The 26,442-nt window shown below is 41.7% G+C and overlaps 3 protein-coding genes across 4 annotated transcripts in view; 1 reads left to right on the top strand and 2 right to left on the bottom strand.

Annotated features, from left to right (window-relative positions):
- Window positions 1-120: 120 nt before the first annotated feature.
- Window positions 121-10,445, bottom strand: CHTF8 (chromosome transmission fidelity factor 8). 2 transcript variants are annotated; one of them, XM_004468123.5, is made up of 4 exons: window positions 10,322-10,445; window positions 3,558-3,615; window positions 3,175-3,292; window positions 121-2,772 (listed from the first exon to the last, which is right to left on the bottom strand). In XM_004468123.5, exons 2-4 carry the CDS (start codon window positions 3,578-3,580, stop codon window positions 2,548-2,550), a joined length of 366 nt encoding a protein of 121 aa, XP_004468180.1. In that variant the 5' UTR covers window positions 3,581-3,615; window positions 10,322-10,445; the 3' UTR covers window positions 121-2,547. The 2 variants fall into 2 exon arrangements, with proteins under 2 accessions (XP_004468180.1, XP_023447383.1); XM_023591615.3 differs by lacking the exon at window positions 10,322-10,445 and adding an exon at window positions 9,925-10,098.
- Window positions 938-2,551, bottom strand: DERPC (DERPC proline and glycine rich nuclear protein). Its single transcript, XM_023591614.3, has one exon. It carries the CDS (start codon window positions 2,549-2,551, stop codon window positions 938-940), a length of 1,614 nt encoding a protein of 537 aa, XP_023447382.2.
- Window positions 10,411-26,442, top strand: part of UTP4 (UTP4 small subunit processome component) — a 61,327-nt gene continuing 45,295 nt past the window's right edge. Inside the window, exons 1-6 of the mRNA XM_004468124.4 lie at window positions 10,411-10,512; window positions 11,700-11,860; window positions 14,815-15,006; window positions 15,721-15,805; window positions 17,395-17,484; window positions 19,600-19,811. Coding sequence (XP_004468181.1) covers window positions 11,702-11,860; window positions 14,815-15,006; window positions 15,721-15,805; window positions 17,395-17,484; window positions 19,600-19,811 — 738 coding nt within the window. The 5' untranslated portion in view covers window positions 10,411-10,512; window positions 11,700-11,701. The remainder of the gene's footprint in view (window positions 10,513-11,699; window positions 11,861-14,814; window positions 15,007-15,720; window positions 15,806-17,394; window positions 17,485-19,599; window positions 19,812-26,442) is intronic.

The following is a 26,442-nucleotide window of genomic DNA, read 5'->3' as shown; positions in this document are numbered from 1 at the left end:
GTAAGTGAAAGCATTTTATCTGGCAGATAATGTAGGACTGTGGCCAAGCTGAAACAATTAAAAGCAATGGGTAAACTTCCTGCTCTGTGGGGCAGGTAACAAAAATGGAGTGACATCAGCAGCCCTCTCGTCCCATTTATTAAAGAAACAGTAAGAAAAGATACAATGCAGGAAAAACAGCAACCATACTTTCATATCAGGCTGAACAAAGCACAGTGATTTCTTCCTTTGTCCCCCCACCCCCACCCCCACCCCAATTCCCATCCACATCAGTTTAAATTTTGAGGTTCTTTGATTGGGAGTACCAGTGGAAAGGGAGTTGGATGAGCTTTAAGTCTGGCCGCCTCTAAGTTCCAAGAGGAGAGCCTCAGGCCCAGTCAGTCAAGCAGAAACTGTATCTGGTGGGTCTTTGAAGTGGTTGCCCATCTCCCTGTTCTGTGTTCAAGCCCTCAGGGAAAGGTATGGCAGTAGAGGATGACCAGGTCCAAGCTGCCCAGGTCAGAGCTATTGAAGCATGGTCCGTCCACCAATGCAACATTTCTAAAGAGCAGTGAGTTGATTCTCCAGTGGTGAGCAGGGGAATACATGTAAATTGGGATCCGCAGGCCAATGTATCCCTGAGGAAAAGTCCACAAGAACAATTCAAGAAACTAGTAAACAAGGGGCAGAAAGCTATGGGACGAAAGCACAGCAGGCTTCTGGAAGGCTGGAGATCCATTTTCTCAAGGCCAGGATCATTCCCACCTGCCACAGTCTATGTCCCACAAATTACATTTCACCTTCAGTCAAGAAATAAGCAGAGGAAAAAGATGACTCCTTTGAACTTGAGCCCCAGCTAGGTACTTCAGACCACAGCTCTGTATCTACCCTAAAGGGCAGCCCCTACTCAGAACCACAGTGCCTGGAAACCACAGTGGTTCTGGAGGGATAATGGTGTTTAAGGGGGTAACATTCCATTTGGGTACATTGCAGCCATTGGACCCCCTGGTCTGGGGAAAGCAGCTGGGTTTGCACCAGGGAGACTCCCCACTCTAGAAAATGGGACTAAATTTTTGCCTGCAGGACCATTCATCCTCGGATAGGAAGCTGGGTTTAGACCCAGGGTCCCACTTGGCCTTGCAAACGGAGCTGGATTGATACCCATAGGGCCTGCTGTAGAAGAGCCCAAGGGCCCAGAAGCTGACCCTCTAGGGAAAGCAACTTGTCCAGGGCCTAATGGGCCAGCAGACCTTGGGAAAGGAGCTGAACTTGGACCCTGCAGGCCAGTGGCCCTTGGGAAGTTAGCTGAATTGGGGCCTAGTGGCCCAGAGGCTCTTGGGAATATTGCTGGACTTGGGCCCTGGAGGCCAGCAGACCTTTGGAAGGTAGCTGGGTTTGAAGCCAATGAGCCAGAAGACTGAGAATAGGCAGTTGGGTTCAGTGCTCCTGAACCTGTCCCCCTTGGAAAGGGACTGGCATTTACCCCCAAGGGGCCTGCTGGCCTTGAGAAGTGAGCTGAATTTGGGCCCATTGACCCAGGAACCCTTGACATTGGAGATGTATTTGGCCCTGGAAGGCCAATTCCCCGAGAGCCAGGACCCGAGTTTGGGCCCATGGGGCCAGGTCCTCTTGCCATGGAAGATGGGCTTGAGCCCATGTTTCCAGAAGCCTGTGAGAAAGAAGCAGAGTTTGCTCCTAAAAGACCTGCAGCTCTTAGAATGGGGGCAAGATCTAAGCCTTGCGGTCCAGCCATTCTTAAGTTAAGGCCAGAGCCTGTGCCCAAGAGGCCACCTGCTCTGGCATCCATATTAGGGCCTGGGCCCAGGCCACCTGACCGTGGATTGGGCCCAAGGCCTGGGCCCAGACCACTTGCCCTTGGGTTGGGCCCAAGGCCTGGGCCTGGAAATATACCTGACCTGGGGGCAGGGCCTGAACCTAAGAAGCCAGATCTCAGATTGGGACTTGGTCCAGGGCCCAGACCACCTGGCCTAGGATTGGGAGGACCATTCCCAGAAGTCAAGAGGACACCTCCTCTCACATTAGGTCCTGATCCAGGGCCCATGGGGCCACCACTTCTGGGGTCAGGACCTGCTCCTAGGAGACCACTTGCCCTTGGGTTAGACATGGGGCCTGGGCCTGGAAGACCCCCTAACCTTGGGTTAGACAGAGGTCCTGGAAGAGCCCCTGCTCTAGGATTAAGAGCTGGGCCTGACCCCAACAGGCCACCTGGCCTTGGGAAAGAAACTGCGCCTGTGCCAGTAGGATTCATCCCTCTTGGAAAAGAAGGCATGCTTGGGTCACGAGCACCAGCAGGGAAAGGTGCCGGATTTGAAGCCAGTGAGCCTGACGGAGTTGGAAAAGGAGATGGCTTCCTTGGAAATGAAGACAGATTTCCACCAAGAGAACCAGCTGCCATAAGGAAGGGATCTGAGTTCACACCCAGTGGGTGACCTGTGTTTAGCATGGGACCACCCTGTGGTCCTAGGGAATTGTCGAGTCGTCCTCGGGGTGGCAGCGGAGCACGAGTCCAAGGAGTCGGTCGCTCTCTAGGGAAAATCCGGGGTTCTTTCATACTTTCTTGGGGATGTTGGTGATAATGGGCTTGGGGCGAGTTTTGAAAAGGATCTTGTTTTTGATGAGTGCTGTCACCAGGTACCGGGTGCCAGTCTTGTGGCCAAGCTCATCACAGTCCTGCTCCCCAGGAGTGTGTTTGACAAGAACAGCAAAAGGTTTCTCCAGGTGGATGATTTTCCCATACAGGATATGATGCCCCACGATCAGCACAGGGATTCCCTTTGACAGAACAAAAACGACATGCCTGAGGTTCAAAGCAAGGTGAAAACACTCAGGCACCTTCTAATGCTGCTTTTGGCAGGCAACACTGGCACCTCCATTTTCCGGTCTGACACTACCATTACTGAGCAGCCACACTTGTCAACCCACCCTCGTCTTTTTTACTTTCTAGTCTCACACAGGAAATTTCCACTTCTGGAAATGAGACCCTTCTAGATTCCCCCAAAGTAAATTTCCCTGCTTCTGCAGAGGTGAGGGGAAGAGATTAAGCAGAGATTTTAGCAGATTAACTAGACCCTGAATAACAAACCTGAGGCCAGTCCTCACTCTGGGTTCTGGGAGCACCACCTTGGTGTAGCTTGCTTTCTTGAGGCATTAATCAGGGAAAAAAAGCCCCCTCACCTCAGTGGTGTAATGTAGGTCTCCCAGGAGGTTTCCAGCTAATCCGGTGCTGTAGCGAGCCTCGATCTCCCCCTGTAGCTCCATCAGCACCCATTCTGCCAGGCCTCCAGCCCCAGCACTGCAAGCAAAGGGCTGGCGGTTACAATATTTTTGAAGGGTGAAGGATGAATAGTGTCCTACACCACTGTTCAAAGCCCAAAGAAACTCCTTGTTGAGCATAAGTTTTTGGGAAACTGGGCAGTGCCAGGCACTGAACTAGAGTTTGAAACGCAAAGACTTGTGCAAGATGCACCTAAGGACCCTGATTCTTTCAGAAAAATGTCAATCAAACCTGTTAGCCTTAATCATTCAAGCTAAATGTAAAAGTCTCAAAACGTACTCACCTGGAAATAATAATTTGCACCATGAGCTTTCCGTCTTTAAAAATCAACTGAAGTTAAGCTGTAGAGAGAGAGAGGAAAAAAAAGATTGGACAAAAATAATAATGATAGCGAACTTATCACTTACTGTGTACAAGGTACTTTTTCTAAATGTTTCAAACACATTCTCACACTTTATTCTGCTAACAAAACCGTAACGTGTCAATTTTGTTACTGATATTGTACATGTAAAGTTGCTCAAGATCACTAACAGTCAACTACTATATGGAAAGTTAATAGATACCACAGTTGTGTTCAAGGTCATGTAGCTGCTAAATCAAAAAGCCAGAATTTGAACGCAAAACATCTATTACAGAGGCCACAGTTCTGATTACTATATACTATCTTGCCTTTCTCAAAGATATTCTATTTTCTACTTCACATATTTCTGAAAAACTAGTGAATTCCTTTGGATTTTACCATGTATTTTAGTGACGTGATATAAACTTGAAGTCTACCCTTCGGTTACCTTATGTTTAAAGGTTCAAAGGGCCTCCTTTAACTAGAAATAAGGCCAAGATAGTTCAACAACTTTAGTGAATGATAACCTGCCTTCTGATGCCATGCTTTGACCATTTCCCTACTTAAATACTAAAAGATCCTGACACTCACATAATTTTCACTTTATATGCCAGCACCACCTGGTGGCAAGTTTGGAGTACTCCATACAAACGAATTAAAAATGGGATATTTTTGCCTGAAACAAATGGTTTTTCACTTGCTTTCTGGGAAGGACAGAGTCACCTGGGGGTCTGGGGGGCCCTAAACTGCAGCATCTGGCTAAGTCCTCCCAATGTATATATGGACTTTAGTGGAAAGATTATTAGTCCAGCATTTTATTAACTATAATATGGAAAGCTAATAGGTATTGTCATTGTGCTCAAGTTTAGTAACACCTGATTACAAAAGAGATTTCTTTATTGCTATGTTAATGTTCATTCTGGAACTCCAAGGAAAAGCATACTGCAAGCAGCCTTATAGGATAGTGGATCTAGTACTTCTAGAGCACCAGATTTGAGAACATGAGGTTAGTCAACTCACTGGACTTCAAATTCAAATATAATCTAACACATTGATTTTTTAAATTATGTATTAGACGTTTGCATATATGTGGGTAGTATCTCAATCAATTACTGTGACAACTCTGTGAGATCTGTAATTATCCCTGTTTTGCAGGTGAGGCTTACTGAGGTATAGAGATTAAGTCACTTGCTTAAGGTCACCCAGTGTATATGTAATGTGGTAGACCAGGAGAACTGAGGCCATCTGACTTTTATCTACAATATTATCACCGCCCCATACTTTCTCTTCAAAGGAGAAAATCAGGTGTCAGTGAAAATGAAAAGAAATCAAGGCAGCAGGCAGGCAGTGGATACACGGAAGAGGCAGTCAGAAAGGCACTGGAGAATCAAGAGGGCATTCTCAAATAAGCCAGACCTTCAAAAGGGACAGGTTTTTGTTCTATCTGAGAAAAGGGAAGATCTTCTGACATATAAGGAAGCCCTACCATTACTGTCAACAGAATAACCTAAAGCACTTCTAAAATCCTCTTTTAAGTTTCCCTGATGGAGAAAGAACAATTTAGAACCAGAAGGCCTAAATCCAATTTCCAGCCTGGAAGTATGTAACTCTTTACTACACATGGGATTGTGCACAAGTTAGTTAATGACTATAATAAAGTCTGCTGCCTAGCTTATCTGACTCATTAACCTATTACGAAGACCAAATATAACATACACAGAAATGTTTTCCAGACAGTAAGCTCTATTCAGATGAACAGCTTTCCCCCTCCTCGTCCCGAGGGTTGGAGAAACAAACCAGCATTTCCATAGCATAGTAAGACCATAGCTTAGAGAACGGTGGATACATATTAGCCATGAATCAAAAAAGGCTCAATAACTCGAAACTGAAAAGTTGTGAAGTCTCTCAATGTCAATAAATGCAAACAGACTGAGAAGGGGTTCCTGTATAATTAAGGGCTTTTGATGACTGATGATGCAGTTTATTTTCCTTGATGGATGTAAGTTATACTAAAATACAGGTGGTTTTAGAGAAGCAACAAGCTGTTCACAAACATGTATGCAAACATCTCCTCAACATGTCATAGGAAGATTAAGGGATTTTTAAAATTAATGAGCTAGGAGGTAACACTTTGCTCTCTGGAATCAGAACAAAACCAGGGAAGAAGGTAAGAGCCTACTTCCTGACAACCAAAACAATCTGAGTCCTCTGACCACATGCTTAAGGCAGGCATGTGTGATTTTGGAAAAAGGAATGCAGCCTAATTTTCAGTGTATTCCCCATTTTCTGGAGAGTCTCATGTTAGTAGAAAAGGAATTTAAAACAGTGGCCTAAATGGGCAAAGGAAAACTAATGCCTGGTAGTTAGTCCAGAGTAGCTGTACTTGTACACCAATCCCTGGTGCTTCAACAAGCACCTATCTTTACTCATTTATGTAGCAGGCCCTCCCTGGATACATCCATTGACACAGGCAGACATCTAGTGACGCTTCTGAAAATAAGGATTCTGTGGTCCACAGTCTCATCATTCTGCTGCTGTACCGAGTCAGGCTTGCAAAAACTTTTGTGCTGACTCATTGGGAAGCTGCAGGTGTGTACACAAACGAAGTTCAAGCCCAGCTTATAGACAGGAGTCTAGCTTATAGGAACCTGTCAGCTGAACTGGCTACAATTACGTAAATGAGCATATTATTTACCAGGGTAGTAAGAAATGTTGGGGAAGGCATCCCTTTTATGGATTTAAAACTTCTACTTTAGCGCCTTCAAATACCCTGTAATACCTGAGTTATTTTATTCCTTTTCTTGCTCCTTGAGATTACTGCTCTAAGCAATAGTTCTTAGGGGCAGAGTAGGTAGGTGTATCTGGGTACTTCACCAAAGACACACCTGATGGAGGTAGCAGGGTATATCTATTTCACTTAGTGTGGAGTTGATTAGAGAGGATAGGAACAAGCAACCTAATCTTTCCCTAGCCCCTTGAGAGTAAGCAAAAAGCATAGAAAAAGATAGGGAAAAAAAAAAATCTTCAGTCTCAAGTCACTTATTCCAAGCAACACTTAAGACAACTAGAGCAATTTCTGGGAGTTTGCTCTAAGATTTGGCTTGTGTAGAAATTACACTTCTATCAAGAGCAACATCTGAAGGCACAGCTTGATAGCTTAATGAATATACTGTATTAGATAACGAAACTAAAAATTTTAGGAGTCAATGGGAGAGTTTTCCCAGCACCTCTCTTAAAAGCCTTGAATTCAATCCCAGATTTGGTTTGGACCATCTAACTTGTCTTTGGTTAAGAAACTAAATCTAGACTTACAATGTAACTGGAAAGCCTGGAAAAATTTGCCCATGTAGCTTTCTAAAAAGATGTTTAAATTCATAATTCAGAGTGGTATCAGTCTCACAGGTCACAACTAGAGTGTGGCCTTGGAGAGATGGGAAGGTGTGGAGAAATCCAAACTCCTTTTCCTCTATAGTGAATTATTCTGTCCTCCCTCAATGTCACAAGTGGGGGGAGAAGTTTTCTTCTCAATTTTTCTGGGCCTTCAAAGCTAAATGAACTCAACAATACATACATTCTATATTCCTAAATTAGTGAAACGACTTTAGATCTGTAAAGGAAACTTTTAAAAATGTACTTCATAAATTTTAATCCCCACCCCACACACAAAGTCTTTTTTGGGGCTTCAAAATTTCTAGAAATGTTACTTGCCTAAATTTGCCCTAGGTCATCCCTATTCTTAAGATGTGGAGGTAGTATGGAGGTCCTGGATAAAGTCAAGACATTGCTGCTTCTCAGGGCACAGATCTCAACAACTTAAAGACCCCTGTACCAACCATAGAGCAGCAAAGGAACTAGTATTCTCAGAACCAATCCATATCCACAGGAACCCTAACCAAAATCTGAAAGGTTTGGCCTGAATCAGACCAATGAGGGGTGCACTTTATTTAATGGCCATCTGGCTTCTTTCTATGTCTATTTTGTAATTAGTAAATAACTACTAGAATTATATGGAGAACCTAAAAAAAATAAAAAAATAAAATCTAAGTGCTACCTCATGATTTCCTAAGAAGGAAAATAACTCCAGAGCATTATATTTATGAAAGGATAATATATCAATACAAAAAGCTTATTTCTCACAAAGCTAAAAATTTTTGAGCACTTACCTGGGCTGTCTCATTTCATCCTGACAAAAATTCTATAAGGTGGGCAGTTTTATCACTCCCATTTTACAGATGAGTAAATACACTTACATAAGCTAAAGATAACTAGTTCAAGATCAACAGCTAGTAAGTGGCAGAGACAGATGTGAACCTTAATCCCTCCATAACACAGCATCTCTTAGTCTTGATAAACAGGCCCGTTCATATAGTACTACTGTATGAGAAATTCTGGTTGCTTTACAAATGTTAGCCTCATTCTCACCTCTGCTCTTACAAGATGGCAACTAAGTAAACTTTGGGGAAGATTTTGTAATTTGCCACCAAAGTACCTGTTACATCTATGGGGTAGGTAAAAACAATTTTTTATCATATCTAATTGATGATATCCAGTTTTTTTTAAACCTCTAAAATCTGATGTAGCCTCCAGGATTTAAAACTTCACCCTAAACCTCTTTGCCTTACTGTAAGGAAAAATAAGCCAAGAGACTAGAGGGTGCCTTTGTCATGGGCTCAATTTAATCTTCACCCAAATTTAAGATGCTTATCTTCTAAGACGTCTCTGAATTGTTAAATTGTAAAAGATTACTAATGTCACTCTATGTGATACGGGTAACTTAATCTTAAGAAGTTTCAATTTCCCCATCAATAAATTGGGTATAAAAAAGAACCTATCTAAAAGGGCTGTTTTGAGAATGAAATAATGAATGTACAGTAACTAACACATGGGTAAGACTTCAAAGTCAAGCTATCATTACCCAGAGAAATGTGGCATTTTCTTAGTACCCAACCAATACGATGTCTTGATACTACACTGTGTTAATTATTAACGATGATGTTCATAATGGAGTAAAACATCCTGTAAAATTAGGTTGTCAGAACAAACTCAACTTTAGATAACAGGAAAACTATTTAAACATGGCAATCAGGACACACCAGACTGTTTTAGGGGTTTTCTGGAAGATCATTTCTCTAAATATGATGAGTATTTCTCTATGTGCCTTTCCAACAAATGAACAATTCAGCAAGTTTTACAAACAACAAATGCAGATTTTTATTAGCAGTGTTATTGTGGTTTTGTGACTGAAGGGGATGGTCTAAGTTTCAAAGGGGAGCTTGTCTTTTGACAGGCTTATGTCATTAAGTTCTAGAATCCTGTTTCTGAGAAGCTTGCTCCCCTCCAAAAAGGGGGTATGGAGGGTAGGTGGAACTGGATGCTTCCAAACTTTTCATTAGTGAAGAGTGTGTTCAAAAACTTGTGTGATACTATGCATACACGCACGTGGTACTTTCCCATCACATTTTAAGATTCCCATGTTGGAGGGAATCAGTTACTGGTATTTGTAGACAATGGGTGGAAAAGATGGCTTCAGTCGGTCTGAGTTACTCCAGTTTTCTCCTCCTTCTGCTACTCTGCAGCTCCCATCTCAACCCCTTCCTCCTTTTACTGCTATGGCGCCCTTTCTTTCTGAAAGCCCCCTCCTTTCTAGCCCTGCTTGGGGTCTCCCTCTATCCTGGATTCTTCTCCCACAGGCCCCCAACTTCTCCCTCTCCCCTGACCCCCTCCCAACCCCTCAGAATGAGCTACGAACACTTCCTCCTATTTCTAGTCCCGCCCATTTTCTGGGACATCTCTATCCTTTTTTCCCCTTTTGAATCCCTTCCAAATTATCCCCAGACGTTCGCTGAAACCGCTTTCCAAACTGTTCAACTCTCTTTAAGATCCCAAGGAAACTATTCTTTAAACCACCTTCTTCTCCACCCCGCTCTGGACTGGCCTTCCAAACCGCTCGCCCTCCTCCCAAAGATTTCTCTTTAAACGTTCTTCCTCCGCCCCCCCGCCCCTTAATTTCGAAGTACTTCGCTCCTCCAGGACCCCAACCCACTCTTGGCGCATCTCTGACTCCGCCCACACAAAAAAACCCTGGGATCACGCTCCAGGCTGTCTCTTCCCCCCAACCCCTCCAAATTCTCCCAGCTAGCCTCCCCCCATGATTTAAAATGTCCCCTCGAACAAACCTCACAGTTCTATACCCCACCCCTACGAAATTCCCTTTCTGCTATTCCCACTACTTAGCTTTCTACCCAGCTCTCGCAAGCCTCGCGCTCTGGGTTCCCTCCCCACCAAGGGAAGAGCCCCTTCCCGCACATACCTCGAGGTTCCGGCCCGCGCCGCCCCCTTCTCCGTTCTCCGCCCGAGCTCGGCCACCCTTTCCGCCCTTCTCCCGCTCCGCCCAGCTCGCTCGCTTCCTTCCCTCCGCCTTCAGACTCCACACGCTTCCCTTCCCCCACAATTCCCTGCCCTCCTACCCGCGGAGCCCCTCTGCGTTCGCCCCCACCTCTGCGCGGCCCTCCCCGCTTCCTCCCCCTTCCCAGCCGCCCATCCCCCGCCCCTCCGCTCCCCGCCCCTCCGCTCGCCATTCTTCTCTCACAGCCGCGCGCCCCGCCCGGCCCCAGGTCCCTAGCTCCCCACTCCCTCGCGCCCTCGCCCCCATTCTCGGCTCGGCCCTCGCTCCCCAAGGCCTCCCGCACCCCCGCCCGCGGCCTGACCTGCAATGGCGGCCGCCGAGCGCGGCGCCGCGCGGCCAACGGGCAACAACCGAACCTCCCGCCGCCGTCGCCGCCGCCGCGAGCACTGCCTGCGCACTTCCGGCCTCGCGCCGCGAGCACTTCCGGGGCAGAACAGGCCAGCGCGCGCGCACGTGGGGCCGGGGCGGAGAGAAGCCGGCGCGGGGCCGCGGGTGAGTTGGGGAAGGGGCGTGGGAAGCAGAGTGTGAGAGCGGGGGCCTTGAGGAGTGTACCCCGCTTTAGGTTGACGCTTTGCGGAGCTCGCTGGGTCTTGCCCAAGGCTGGGCGGGGGCTACTCCTCAGAACCTCCAGAGAGGCAAGGGGGCGAAGACCTTGCGCACACTTGCGACGCCCACCTAGCTGGGGGGAGGAGGGGGCGGGTGCTGGGCCGAAGGCGCCTGCTGTGCGGGCGGCTTCCGAATCTTGAGAGGCGAGAGCTTGGCGAATCAGTCCCGACTGCTATCCTCGCGGCGTGTGTGTTTTCGGGGAGTGAGAGTAGCTGATACAAGGCAGCAAGAATAAGTTACCGAGTCTAGTCGTTTCCGTTTTCTCCTCCTGAAGAGTTCTCGATTCTGTCTTCCCCTTTCGCTTCCCCCCCCCCCCCCCTTTCTACTTTAGTTTGGGTCTGTGGTTTTTATTAGCCTGCAATAGAGTTAGGGAGAGGTGCTTGCTAAGATGCAGATTCCCAGAGTGCCCCTCACTCCCACAGAGATTAGAATTCTGGAACTGTTGAGTAGCACCCATAATCCCGTATTTTAAACCATTAACTCGAGTTTGATGCAGGAGTTTTGCACGATTGTAACTGTCAGTTTTTCTTGCCTGCTCTGTCTTCACGTGGCCAGAAGTGGTGGTTGGAAGCTGCGCTCCAACCTGTCATTCTTCCTTGAGAGCTGTGGCAGTGTCTGCATTCCTCTACCTTCCCAAACAAACCTCTCACACAAAACTGAAGGGAGTACCTCGTTTCTGCCCCTAAGAGTTTCTGGTTAATCTACATCTCTCCCTTTATTTAGCTGCATGCTCTCAGAGAAGGAGCTTATGTTTTTGTTTTTTTTTTTTTTTTGTTCTAAGATGAAACTCCGTAGAGTCTCACCGCTATTTCCTGGACCTCTTCCTTGAGGCAGTTGTCAGGATTGTTAGGAGTCTGAGTGATGCTCAAGTATCCTTATTGTTCCTCAGCTCCTGGAGATTGTCTGATAGATTCTTGTGTGGGGTATGGAAGTATGGTTAGTTAGATATTTAGAAAAGAACTTCAATGTGGTATAATTTGAGTCTTCTATCCAGAACAGTGGTAATAAAAAACAATACATGAGACATACCACAGTTAAAGTTGAACATTAATGACTTTATTTTCTCCCCACAGGAATGGGTGAATTTAGAGTCCATCGAGTACGTTTCTTTAATTATGTCCCACCAGGAATCCGCTGTGTGGCTTACAATAACCAGTCAAACAGATTGGCTGTTTCACGAACAGATGGCACTGTGGAAATTTATAACTTGTCAGCAAACTACTTTCAGGAGAAAGTAAGTCATTTGGTAGCTCTCTGATGTTAATTTTCTTCTCAAGTCAAGTCTACTTTAAAAAATTGTATGTCTTTTACATTCAAAGGGAGCAAAAGAAAGCAACTCTCCCTGTTCCTTCTGCAGTTGTTTAGAACTACATAATTTATACAACAAATGTGAGATCTCTTCTCTGACTGAGAAGAAAAGCTCAGAGTTTTGATTAGTAAGTATTGATTAGAAAGCCTCTACTTAGGAATTGTGGCATTTCACAGCCTGTCGTTTGGAAACTGAGTTTTGCTAGATCTTTTTGGTACAAGAAAGGAAATTTTCCAGACCATTGCTTTTGATCAGTCTCAACACCTTTGCATCTTTAGTAAAACAGCATTTCCTGCTGGTTGTTGATGCCCATTTCCTTGTCAATTCATAAAACTGATGAGGCATTTTAATATCAAACTTTTTGGTGTTTTGTTGATGGCAGGAAGACAGATTCCTATAGTTCATTTTTCTGAGAGAATGTAAACCAATGTGCAATACCCTTTGATTGTATCTGAAGGTATGTAACAGCAGCATTTTTTTCCCAAAGGAACAGCATGTAAATCAACTTAAATTTATTGAATGCGTAATACGTGTTAGGCTCCATGGTATAAATGGATGAATGTATAAACAAATGCACCAGTGCCCAGGAGCCTGGATTTGGAATTTAGGCACTCTGTAAATGTTTCTAAATGAATGAGGGACAGATACTAGGTAAGTGTCAGAGGCCCTACCTTCAGGAAGCTCAAAGTCCAGTGGGGGGTGGGGGTGAGGGGGAATGAATATACAGTTTCAGAATAGTGTATTAAGTGCTATGAAAAAGTAACTTAGTGGGGAGGTGCCTAACTCAGAGTAGGTAGGTTTAGGAAACCTGGGAAGAGGTGATCTCCACAGAACTAGTAGATGTTAATTAAGGAAGATGTTAAAACAGAGTGAGCAGCATGTACAAAGACCTGGAGATGGCCTGAAAAGGCAGGACGATTTGAGGAACATAGTTATGAGAGATGAGGCCAGAGTGGGGCCCAGATAAATGTTAAGATCTTGTTTAACATGTTAAAGAGCTCAAACTGTTATGCAAGCTGTGGGGAGCTCTGGGAAGTGAAATAACCAGATTTTTGTTTTAGAAAAGGCCTTCAACCTGTGGGATAGGAAAGGAAAGAGAATAGAGACAAGGGAGTCCAGTGGGTCTTTGTAGCTGGGGAGGACATGGTGGTTGGGCACTGGGGGTGCTCAAAAAGAATAGTTGGAGAGAGAATAAGAAAGGCTAAAGAGGACTTGTGAATTGATCGCTATTCCTTATGACTTGTTTGTCTCTCCCACTAGATGAGTGTTAAGGACAGTTTAGTAAGTGCTCAGTAGATTTTTACTGAATGAATCATTGAATGTGAAGGTAGTGGTGGAGTAGAGGGCTTTTCATTCAAAAGTATTATTACATCCAGTAATGAATGCATGGGTAAAGGCTGAGGATACTGGTGTGTATGTGAAGAAAAGCCTAGTAAAGACTGGACCAGAGGATATACTAGGATATAGAGTGGAGAGCTTCTAGCCTAGATAACCTTTGCTCATGGGACTCTTTCTATCTTGAACATAATTCCCCTCAGTCCTCCTTGCCTGATTAACTCTTTTGGCCCTCAGGCTTCAGCTTAAGTGCCACTTACCTAGGGAAGCCTTCTTCTGAAGCACCCCCTCCCATCCCCAAGATTATGCTAGATCCCTCTGATACACCAACTGTCAAACTTTTTGACCACCAGCCACAATGATATATTTTACATATGCAAACATTAGTAACTGAAACAAAAGTTTTATGAAAATATTTCCCCTTACGTGCAGTGAACTCTTGGTATTTTCTGTTCTATGTAATTGAAAAAAATTTGCTGGTCATCACCCACCACAACTGGGACACATTCTGTAGTATGAAAAACATATTGGTACATGCATATCGCATCCCATGACTTTTCTTTCAGTTGTCACAACCGTGATTTAAAAATTTGTGTATTTGTTTTATATCTTCTCCACTGAACTTGAAATTGTATGAGAACCGGCACCCTCTTAGTGATGCTCATGATTCCAGCACTTAGCAAGTGCCTAGTACAAACTGCTGAGTTAGTATTTGTTGAATGACTAAGTCAACCATTCCTTATCTAGTATCCCTTATTTTCTTCTTGCTTTCATTTCTTTTTTTTCCCAAAACTAATTAATTTAGTTTACTGCTTTCTCCATTTTTTTTTCTCTGCTATTTGAGATTGCTTGGCTGTGCTAAATCACTTAGGGCAAGAAATAACTAGGTATCTGTTAGAATGAAAAGAATAGGGGGCTCGGAATAAGGAGACCTGCGTTCTTTTCATGCTGCTGACTTCAGTGCATTTGCAAGTGACTTAAGCTAAAGTACCTTGACCTTTCCAAGTTCAAATAGGAATAATTATACTTTCTCAGTCCTTTTTGTGTCAAGCAGGTATAATGATAAAATGCATTGATAGGTATGAAAACTTTTTGGGTACTTGGAACCATTTAGAAATCTGAGGCTTGAATGAAAAACTGGAGTGATCTACATTAATATATTTCATTTTTTAGCAGCTTTTGAAAGTATAATTGACACAATAAAATACATGTATATAAAGTATACAAATTGATAACTTTTGATGTACGTATACCTGTGAAACATCACTTAATCTAGTTAGCCATGTTAATTTTTAGAACATCAAACTGCACTTAAAAAATTTATTCTGCTAAAAAGTTTTTGCAGAATAAGTCCTAGTAAAAGAAAAAAAACTTTATAAATTTAAAATTTGATGTCAGTGGACCTCATCATCTCTGATAACATGAAAGCCTCACTAGTTATTTTTAGGGAAGTATTTTAATTTTTACCATGTTACCTGTGACCACTCAGTTTTCTGGTAACTGATGAATTCATGGTGAGCTGATCAGTTATGGTACTTCTTTAGTTTTTCCCAGGTCATGAATCTCGGGCCACAGAAGCTCTGTGTTGGGCAAAGGGACAGCGGCTGTTTAGTGCTGGACTCAATGGAGAGATTATTGAGTATGATTTACAGGCATTGAACATCAAGTATGCTATGGATGCCTTTGGAGGACCCATTTGGAGCATGGCTGCCAGCCCCAGTGGCTCTCAACTTCTGGTCAGTAAACACCTATTGGTAATTCTTTCATGTCCACTCAGACTTTCTTTTTCTGTGTTCATCAGAGGTTAAAATTATACTGTGGCCTGTAGCGGCTCCAAATGAGCTGGATTTTAGTAGTCCGAACTATAAGATTGGAGTTGATATCAGGGATTAAAAATCCCTCATTTTATTGCATCCTTTCTGCTTTTGCTTTGGATCTTGGTTTCATTCATTTATGAATTATGAGGTTTAGTTCTGTTCAGTGTTTTCCAAACTGTCTTTGTAATTGGGAAATATGGGGACTATTTAGTCTTATTGTGTTGTTTTGATGAAATTGGTTTCGGAAGAACAGCTTGCTATATCTTTGTTTAGGGTCACAGTGAACATTAATATATTAAAAGTTCTGAGAAGTCCCTCAGCAAGTTAACCTGTGGGATTTGGTTTGATTGTGATGTTTCTCAAAAATTCTTTGAGCACAGGGTGGTGGGGAGTGGGGTATATGGAAACCTCTTATGTTTTTTAATGTAACATTAAAAAACATATACTTCCTGGCTAGTATATGAAGGCAACACACTATCAGTTTCTTGGCACCAGCACTTTTTTTTCCTTTCACAAGCTGTTCTTTTTTAGAGTGAATGGCAGTTTTTTTGGGAAATGTAATAAATATAAAGAAATATATTTATTTCTATAAAATGTCTATTTTCTCTGTATCTTCTTCTTTTTTACTAATAGATTGGCTGTGAGGATGGAACTGTGAAACTATTTGAACTCACCTCAGACAAAATCCAGTTTGAAAGAAATTTTGATCGGCAGAAAAGTAAGGGACATACTTAGTGGGGCAGTGAATAACCTTAAAGGAATTTAGGTTTCTGTGCCACTGGGAATGGGATATTTTCGTATGGGTCTAGGTAATATGTTATTTACATGTTAGTTTTATCTGAGTGTATGGTATGTTCTAGAATCCTAGCCCAGACTTTCTTAATTGTGTAGTATAGTTGTTATTTGCCTGGCTAAGAAATAATGTAGACAAGCAGAAATTCCAGGAAAGCTAGTGATCTCTGAAAGTAAAAAGTCAGTTTGTTAATTATCACTTATTTTTGTGAAATCTTAAGTGTGAATAAAAAGGAGCTATGGTTCTTAATCCTGCTAACACATTCAGATTACCTCAGAGGAGCTTTTTTTAAAAAAAATTGCCCATGCCTGGTCTCCACTTAGACAAATGGACTCTGACCTCCTAAGAGTAGGGATTGGCAAACCTCTGATATAAAGGACCAGATATAGAATATACATAGATATAGATATAAATGGAGATATAAAAATGTTTTAGGCTTTGTGTGTCATATGGTTCCTGTTAACTCCAGTTGTAGCACAAAAGCAGCCATAGATGATAAACAAATGGGAGTGGCTGGTTCCAGTAAAAGTTTACTTATAAAAACACATTAAAGGTCCTATTTGGCCTGTAGGCCACGCGGTGTGCTGACCCCTCCTCTAGAGATTAGTGACTGTCCCATGGATTTTCTGGGTGTCCATCAGTAATATTTATGTTCTGCTAATCAGATTTCAGCATATGTTTTGTTTGCTTTTAATATCTTTTGGATGTTCTTTTTTAATTGCAAATAGGATACAGTGGGGAGCGGATGTAGCTCAAGTGGTTGAGCACCTGCTTCCCATATACAAGGCCCTGGGTTTGATCCCTAGTACCTCCTTAAAAAAAAAAAGAAGAAAGGATACAATGCTTGTTAAAATTGTCATACATTTTGCCAAATATGAAATAGAAAGTATTTCATTTCACTCTTCAGGTAACATTTTGGAACCAGATCTTTTTGTATATTCATATAAACACACGTGCTTATCGTCAGCTTGGATATTCACTTCATCTATCCCAGACATCTTTTTCTGTCAGTCACAACAATTGGCATGACATTCCATTTTATGGTGCTCTGTAATTTATTTAACTACACTTTTATTGATGGATGTAGTTTTTTAATGTTCCTGTTGTTGTTTTTTTCCTATAACCAGTGCTTTGGGGAACATTGTTAACTTACACATTTTTAGACACTCATGCAAGGATTTCATCTTGATCTAATCCTAACAGTACCTTTGCTTGACCATAAAGTATGCACATTTAAATTTTTTTAGATTACTACCAGATTATTCTCAAAAGGTGGTATGTATTTACACTCTCATCAACTATATAGGTGTTACTAAAGTATCAGATACGTCATTGTGGATCCCAGATCATACTTGTTTCTTATTTCTTATAAAATAGTATTTCATTGGGATACAGAAAATGAGAGTTAAAATTGTAGAATAGTAGTCCTTTAGATTAGTGGAAAGAGAATTCAGTTACCCTTGGCTATATATTTATGCGTATGTCATTTTCTTTTTTGTTTTTTAACTTACAAGGTCGCATCCTGAGTCTGAGCTGGCATCCTTCTGGTACCCACATTGCAGCTGGCTCCATAGACTACATTAGTGTGTTTGATGTCAAATCAGGTGACTGTTTTTCTCAGTTCATTTAGGGTGGGGGTTTTGTTTGTCAGATTGACATTTCTGAGCTTCCATAACTTGAGCACTTGTCATGCTTCATTTACCTTTATTTATTTTTAAAAGATTCATGTATTTATTTTTATTTCTCTCCCCTTCCCCCCCCCCCCCGCTCCCCAGTTGTCTGCTCTCTGTGTCCATTTGCTGTGTGTTCTTCTGTGACCGCTACTATCCTTATCAGCGGCACCAGAAATATGTGTTTCTTTTTGTTTCGTCATCTTGTTGTCAGCTCTCTGTGTGTGCGGCGCCATTCTTGGGCTGTCTGCACTTTCTTTCACACTGGGCGGCTCTCCTTGCAGGGCGCACTCCTTTCGCGTGGGGCTCCCCTACTCAGGGACACCCCTGCGCAGCACAGCACTCCTTGCACGCATCAGCACTGCGCGTGGGCCAGCTCCACACGGGTCAAGGAGGCCCAGGGTTTGAACTGCGGACCTCCCATGTGGTAGGCAGACGCCCTATCCATTGGGCCAAGTCCGCTTCCCTACCTTTAGGACTTAACTTCTCATTAACCTCCTGGGCCCACCCTGATGCCCACCATCAATTTCACTCCTTTCCTGGATGACTACTGCTGCTATTAAGGGAATCTTGGTTTTCCATTGGGATGCAGTATTTTTCATCACAATGAGAGTAATAATAAGAGTTTCACTCTGAAGGATTAAAAGAATATCTACTTGTATATCATAGTCCTTAGCAAAAGTGAGCTTCTGTATTGAGGAACTTAAGATTGTGATAACATAAATTGGTGAGACATGAGGTGAGAAAGATAGAGAACCACATACTTTTCTCTGTTCTTGGCATGGAGAATTGGCTAATGGAATCCTTCAGTGATGAGGTTCACTTCAACTTATTTGGTGGGTGTGTCTTTACTCCCATCTAAGCATATGGAAGTAAAACGGGTCAGGCAGGTCTACTTTTTTCTTCTCCATGCTTAAATAAGTTTTTTATTGTTCTTGTTGTACATGCATATAGTCAAAGAATTCCTTAAGACTTGTTACAAAAATACAGGAATCCCTCCCACATTCCTTCTCCAAGTCCTCAAAAGCAACCACTTTCCATTTTTAGCTGATTCTTATATTTATCAGTATCCTCTAAAGATAATGCTACATTTTCATTTTTCTGTTTTAGACCATTATTTATTGACTTTTTACTATTTAGCTCTCCTTTTCCACCCCCTGCCTCATGTACCCACACTTTCTCCTTATCCTTCCAGTATTAGTCAATGGTTTCATTATTATAATCTAAATGCTACCTTATGGTTCCTTTCCTGTGTACTTTTTGTCTTCCCTCCTTCCCTGTCTGTCCCTATCTGCCTGCCTGCTTGCCTGCCTGTTTTTTCCCTCCCAGTTTTTATGTACGTACCACTAATATGTTCCCAAAGTCTTCCAGTAGTGCAAATCTGTTCTCCTTAGGTTCAGGCACATCAGGTTTTCGCTTTTGCTTTATCTTGAAGTCTCTCCCAGAGCCTTCTGACCTGCTCCCATCTAGTTAGCTAGTCTCTGGTCTGATGCACAACCTTGATATCCTGAACTCTGATTTCATGCTCATTCTGGTGCCCTCTTCTCTCTAACAGCTTTTTAAACTTACTTTCACCCGATCACTCTTTTTAACTCCATCTTTACCTCCACTTCCAAGAGTATCTGGGGTCACCAATTCCTGAACCTTCTGTGTTCAGATCATTTGGCTTTCTAGCTCTCCCCACCACAGGCTTTGGACATTGTCAGAGGTCTGCTAAATCAATCCCTTGTCTGCTTTCCAGTTCCCCAGATTTTGTCACTGTTGTCTTCTCTCCCTTTCCCATTTAGGAAGAAACAGTGTAAAATGTGTGCATAATTGGTTAGCTTTAAGTGGGGGTCTCAAATGTCTCTTTTCCATTTTTCCTTTTCTTCCGTGCCTTGCCTTCAGGTAATTATTTTGAATTCCAAGACTCAGTTCACAAGAACTTCCACTTACTGGCTGTCTGTGCTCGGGCAGCTAACTTAATGTTATTGTGCCCATCACACATGGTTTTCGAAGACAAAAGGAGAAATAAGGACCATCCAACTGTGGGCTTTTCTTATTTTTCAGGGAGTGCTATTCATAAAATGATCGTGGATAGGCGATATATGGGTGTGTCTAAGCGGAAGTGTATCATATGGGGCGTGGCCTTCTTATCCGATGGCACTGTCATAAGTGTGGACTCTGCTGGGAAGGTGCAGTTCTGGGACTCTGCTACTGGGACACTTGTGAAGAACCACCTCATTGCAAATGCTGATGTGCAGTCCATTGCTGTGTCTGATGTGAGTATAGTCCCTGATTTTTGCAGTTGATTAACAACCAGAAGGAGTGAGTAGAGAAGGCAGCATCAGAGCCATGCCATAAACACTGTTACCTTATCCTGAATGTTGTACTGAAAGAAAATGAGTATTGGAAAATGCATCTGAAAATCCATATAATTTCCCTGAACTCTCTTATTCTCTAAAGGATAATATTTTCTAAAAGATTAGTTAGCAGAAAGATTTCAGACTGCTCCAGACCCACAGTTAATCCAGTCTGTACAAGGGCACAAATAGCCTAGAAGAATCTTCAAAAGGATTGTTGGTTCCATTCCATACAACTGCTATCCTGCTTCTTATCTTGTGAAATTAGAAGATAACTTGATAGTGGTTTCCAAAATGTTAATTTTCTCCTATTTGAATAAGACTTAAACAGGTTTGTATTAAACGAGTGTGTTTCTTTCCTTTTGGTAACATGTTCTAATTCAGAAATTTCTGGGTATTTCATTAATGAGACATGCAAAGTGACTTTGAGATTTGTTGATAAGAACATTTATTCTTTACTTAGTTTTGGGAATTATATGCTATCCTAAGTGTGGACATCCAACTTCTAGTGTAGAATTCACTCATATGCCTGCTTTGTCTAGCCTATAAAATGTTCCTGTCCCATTTCATTGCTGTGTGTTTCATGAAAACAATTTGATGTATGTTAAAGTTCTATAAAGTATTTAAGTGTACCAAGAACTATAATGGTAGTGTAAGTTGAAATGAGTTGGAGAAATTCCTTTTTACTATTAATAGAGTTTTACTCCAAAGTAATTGTATTTATTAGACTTAGATATTAATTTAGCACCATTTCAACGTAATTATTCAGATATGCCGCTGTTTCAGAGAATAAGGAAGATGTGTATTTGCTGCCAAAGAACACTTACCAGAATATATTGTTATGGTGAAAAAGAATAGTTTCACTATATTAATGTATTATCTTACTACACTAAAAGGAAGAGCAGAAATGTATTTTATATATATAAACTCATATTTCAGAATATTTCTGAAAAGATAAATAAATGATAACATGGTAAGTTCTGCAGAGGGGAATTTCAGGGGCAGGTGAGAGGCATGCTTAATTTTTTTATTGTATGCTACTTTAATACGGTTTATCTTCTGCATGCTTACTGTATTATATTTTATTGAGTCTTAGATGGAGTTGCTTTTAAGATGCATCATTATTTTATTATGGGGAAGGAAAAACTGAATTTAAAATACAATTATACAAATTTCAGCCCTCAAAAATGCTTATCACAGACTAGAACTGGGCTGACTTAAGTTCGAATTCCAGCTCTACTACTCAATTGTTACCTATCCTCCTTGTACAACTTACTTCTCTGTAAGCCTCACTTTCTTCTTCTAGAAAAACAAGGATGCTAATAATACATACCTTTGAGAGTTTTGGGATGATTAAATAAGTAGTGCCTGTAAAATGCTAAGTACATTCTCTGGCACAGGGTAAGTGGTATTGTCATTGTCATTTTCACATCTCTTGAAACAGCCTGATTACTAGGACATTTCTATACTTCACGTTCTTGCCAAAACAACTAGTTATTTCTTAGATTATTTTTAATGGGTTTTTATTGACTAAAGAGTGAAATGTGACATATACCAAGCCCTTGGACTTTCTAGATGTCTTTCACGCTTAAGTAGGAGGTGAGTACTGATTCCTGCAGGGAAATTTTGCCTTCACTTAGAGGGCATTCCTGGGATCTTTTTTCCCCATGTGAAGCAGTTACTCCTTGATTAAAATTAGACATTCCCTATTGCCTGTAAGATTTGCATTTCCCAAGGCTTCCTTTTTGCTACACCATAAGGGAGTGTTGTTCTCATTTCCTTTTCAGTTCTTTTAGGATTCCAGCCTGGGAAAAGGGGCTGTGGAGGAAGTAGCCTTTGCCTTCCAAATCCCTGTTTGTTGGTGGGACTTTGAGCAAACCGTTCCCCCTCCCCCTTTTAATGGTGTATTAAATGAACTGTTTAGTTGGAGGTAGGAAGAATGTTTGAGCTCCTAAACTGCTCATTGTCTCTTTTTTTTTTTTAAGATTTAAAAAAAAATTTATTTCTCTCCCCTTCCAACAACCCCCCCCCCGTTGTCTGCTCTCTGTGTTCATTCACTATATGTGATTCTGTGACCACTTCTATCCTTATCAGTGGCCCGGGAATCTGTGTTTCTTTTTGTTGCGTCATCTTGTTGTGTCAGCTTTCCATGGGTGTGGCGCCATTCTTGGGAGGCTGCACTTTCTTTCGTGCTGGGCGGCTGTCCTTACGGGGCACACTCCTTGCATGTGGGACTCCCCTATGCTGGGGACAGCCCTGCGTGGCAGGGCATTCCTTGCATACATAAGGACTACGTGTGGGCCAGCTCCACGCGGGTCAAGGAGGTCCGGGATTTGAACCGCGGACCTCCCATGTGGTAGGTGGACGCTCTGTCCATTGGGCCAAGTCCGCTTCCCTCATTGTCTTTTTAGAGATATCCTTAAAAGAGGTGAGGGAGAGGCTGGTCAAGGCAGCCTTATGTGCTGCCTTTCAGATAAGCTTTCCTTTCTTCTCCATCACATGTACCTGCAAATGATCTCAAAGCTGGTACAAGGTTGAGGCAGTGTTGCACACCCAAAACACAGATGTTAGAGTTGTGTCCTTATCAAGCTTCTATTTCTTTTTTTAAAAGATTTATTTATTTATTTATTTCTGTCCCCTTCCCCCCGTCCACCCTATTGTCTGTTCTCTGTGTCTATTTGCTGTGTCTTTGTCTGCTTCTGTTGTTGTCAGCGGCACTTGCTCATGGGGCTCCCCTACCCCGGGGGACACCCCTGCGTGTGTGCATCAGGCACTGCACATGGGCCAGCTGCACGTGGGTCAAGAAGGCCCGGGGTTTGAACCGTGGACCTCCCATGTGGTAGACGGATGCCCTAACCACTGGGCCAAGTCCGCTTCCCCTTATCAAGCCTTTAAATCTCTCGCAGCTGCAGTTTACTTATTTCTGAAAAGGGCTATTAAATAACAATTAGGAAATTTAAAAAGTGAAATTATGACTCATGAAATTAAAATGACAGATTTTATTTAACTCATTAAATATGAGGTAATGAATAAGATGTTACAGCCAATTCAAAGGATAATTTTTAAAAAACACAGACTTACCTAAGGCTACCAGGAATGTTGAATTTACAAGTTGAATTTACCAGTTGTCCACAGGGCAATAATTAGTTGTATTCCCCAGGCAAGATTCATTTGCATTTCTGTCGGTAAAGATCATTTGTATTGCTTTTGGTTTTTAACAGTTTACTTTATGAAATAGCCCAAAGAAAATCAAAGGTACAAATAATCTGAAAGAGTTCATTAGATAAAGACATCAATAAGTTTTTTACCCTGTACAAAGTCTTCCACAGTTTCTCCTGACAGAATAGTGCTTACCTTGCAAATTATTGAAGGATTAGAAGATGGTACAACACATAAGGTCTTAATCACAGTAGGTATGCAGGCATTAACAGATACATGTTCAGTCATGGTCACACTTGTCGTTTCTCATGACTGGTTGACTAGCCTTTCCACCATTTGGTTGATTAATTGCTGAACCAAATTCCTGATTTTTCTTATTACCCTATGAAACATTTCTTTCTTACTTACTCAAAATTATTTTTTAAAAAAATATTTTAAACTTTTTATTTTGAAATGCTTTCCAACTTATAGAACAGTGTACAAAAACAGTACAAACCCCATACAAATAACTCCAACATAACCCTATCCCCCCAGATACCCAGATTCACCAATTTTAACATCCTGCCACATGCTTTATCATTCTGTTCATCCATCAGTCTATCAATCCATCTATCCAGTTATTTGCCTATGTTATCTATCCATTTTCTGAGTACTTATAAAATATAGGTTGTATATATCATGTCCCTCAAACATTTTAACAGTGCCATGTATGTTTCCTAAGAACAAGGATATTCACTTATATATCTACGTTAAGTACAGTTATCTACTTCAAGAAAGTTAACATTGATAGAAAGTTTATAGTCTATAGTCCAATTTTTTCATATAGTCCAATAATATCCATTTGTGCTTTATCTCCTGTCTTGCTAGATTATTTCCAGGATCATGATTTGCCTTTGTCATTGTCTCTTTAGTTGCTCTTTTTCTTTTTTCTTTATAGTTGTAGGACCATATATACAGTGTTAATAATCTACTCACCCACTCCTGTACATAACATTCAAAGGGGTTTATCAGATTGGCTATGTTGTGGTACCCCTTGCCACCTTTCTTTACTAAAACATTCCCATCTCCCTATTCAGAACCCTACAACCTTTTTGCATTAATTCTGATCCCCATTCTCCCTGGTCCTAGAAACCTGTACTCTGATTTCTCTCTGTGAATTTACAAATTCTCTGTTACTTTATATTTACCTTGGGGTTTGAATTTAATATCTTAAATCTGTCATGATCTCGTTTGCTTTGCTACCAAATTAACTTCAAAAGTATATACAAACTATGTTCCTCTACCCCTCCTTCTGCCCACTTTTACATACTTCTTGTCACAAATGACATGTTTACACATTATGATTCCAACACCACTGATTTCTCTTTGCCTTTTATACATTTGCCTTTTAGATCCTATAGGAAGTAAAATGTGGAGTTACAAACCAAAAATATAGAGATCTTTATTTCTTCATGTGGCTTTGATATATTGTCTATTGTTCTTTCCTTTCAACCTGCAGAACTCTCTTGAGCATATCTTGTAGGGTCAGTCTAGTGGTGATGAACTCCCTCAGTTTCTGTTTATCTGGGAATGTCTTAATTGCACCCTCATTTTTGAAAGACAGTTTTTTGATAGATATATTAGCAGTATTTTGCTTTTAATGCTTTTTCTTAAAAAAAAAACAAAAACCTTTCAACTTCAAGAAATAAAGTAAGAGATAAAAGGCAGCCTAACAAATTATGAAAGTGTTACTTTAAAAATTCCTGTCCTGACTCATCTATCTTATTTGATCCTAATGGCAAACTCTGTTGATTCTCTAGTGTTCTAAGAGATGAAAAAATGAGCACAGATTGGTTAAATGAAAGACCAGGGTCTCCATGTCAGTGAAGAAAATGAAAAAAGCTCAGTTATATTACATCTCATAACTAAATCCCACATTCTTTCCTTTTTTACCTTTAGTGTTGATACAGTATTTTCTTTGCCTTTGTTACAAAAATATTACAGTATAACAGTTAACCAAAGTCTCTATAGTTTATTTGTATTTATATTTTGTAAAAGCAGTCTTATATATGCAGTGTTACCCATATTCATACTCACATGAAATTTCACTGTTATACACACTCATATTACATTTTTTAAGCTTTCCTTCTAGTAATATACATGACCTTAGACTTTCCCTTTCAACAATTGTTATACCCATATAATAGCACTGCTAGGCACAAACTCTATGATGTGCTTTCACCATTTCTATCATTTCCAAAGCCTTACAAACAACCTTTTTACCATTTCTGCACAGATCAACTCTCAGCTTTCTATTCTTTAACTTCATTCTATTTTCTGGTGACCCCTATTCTAGTTGTTAACTCTGTGAGTGTTCATAATATGTTTATTCATAATTGCATAGTCATACAGTATTTGTCATTTTGTGTTTGGCTTACTTCACTCAACATGTTCTCCGGGTTCATCCATGTTGTCATATGCTTCATGACATCATTTCTTCTTATTAACATACTATTCCATTGTGAGTATACACCACAATTTGTTTATTCATCAGTTGACGGACACCCAGGTTGTTTCCATCTATTCGCAGTTGTGAATAATGCCTCTATAAACATCCATGTGAAGATGTCTGTTCATATGACTGCTCGCAGTTCTTCTGGTATATACCCAGTATATTGGTATTGCTGGGTCATGTGGCAAATCTATATACGACTTCTGTAGGAAATGTGAAATAGTCCTCCACAGTGGCTGTACCATTCTTCATTCCCACCAACAGTGAATAAATATTCCTGTCTCTCCACATCCTCACCAACAGTTGTAGTTTTTTCACTTTTTATTGGTCGCCATTCTAATAGGCGAAAGGATATCTCATTGTAGTTTTTGTTTTTGTTTTTAAAGATTTATTTATTTATTTAATTTCCCCCCCTCCCCTGGTTGTCTGTTCTTGGTGTCTATTTGCTGCGTCTTGTTTCTTTGTCCGCTTCTGTTGTCGTCAGCGGTACAGGAAGTGTGGGCGGCGCCATTCCTGGGCAGGCTGCACTTTCTTTTCACGCTGGGCGGCATTCCTCACGGGCGCACTCCTTGTGCGTGGGGCTCCCCCACGCGGGGGACACCCTTGCGTGGCACGGCACTCCTTGCGCGCATCAGCACTGCGCATGGCCAGCTCCACACTGGGTCAAGGAGGCCCGGGGTTTGAACCGCGGACCTCCCATATGGTAGACGGACGCCCTAACCACTGGGCCAAAGTCCGTTTCCCTCATTGTAGTTTTGATTTGCATTTCCCTAATTGGTAGTGACATTGAACATTTTTTCATGTGTTTTTTTTTGCCATTTGTATTTCTTTGGACAATGTCTATTCAAATTTTTGTGTGTGTTTTTTTTTTAAAGGAGATACCAGGGATTAAACCCAGGA

This window comes from Dasypus novemcinctus, chromosome 18, assembly GCF_030445035.2.
Source record: "Dasypus novemcinctus isolate mDasNov1 chromosome 18, mDasNov1.1.hap2, whole genome shotgun sequence".
In the NCBI taxonomy this organism is placed as follows: domain Eukaryota; kingdom Metazoa; phylum Chordata; class Mammalia; order Cingulata; family Dasypodidae; genus Dasypus; species Dasypus novemcinctus.
This window is presented reverse-complemented; position numbering and strand designations above follow the sequence as displayed.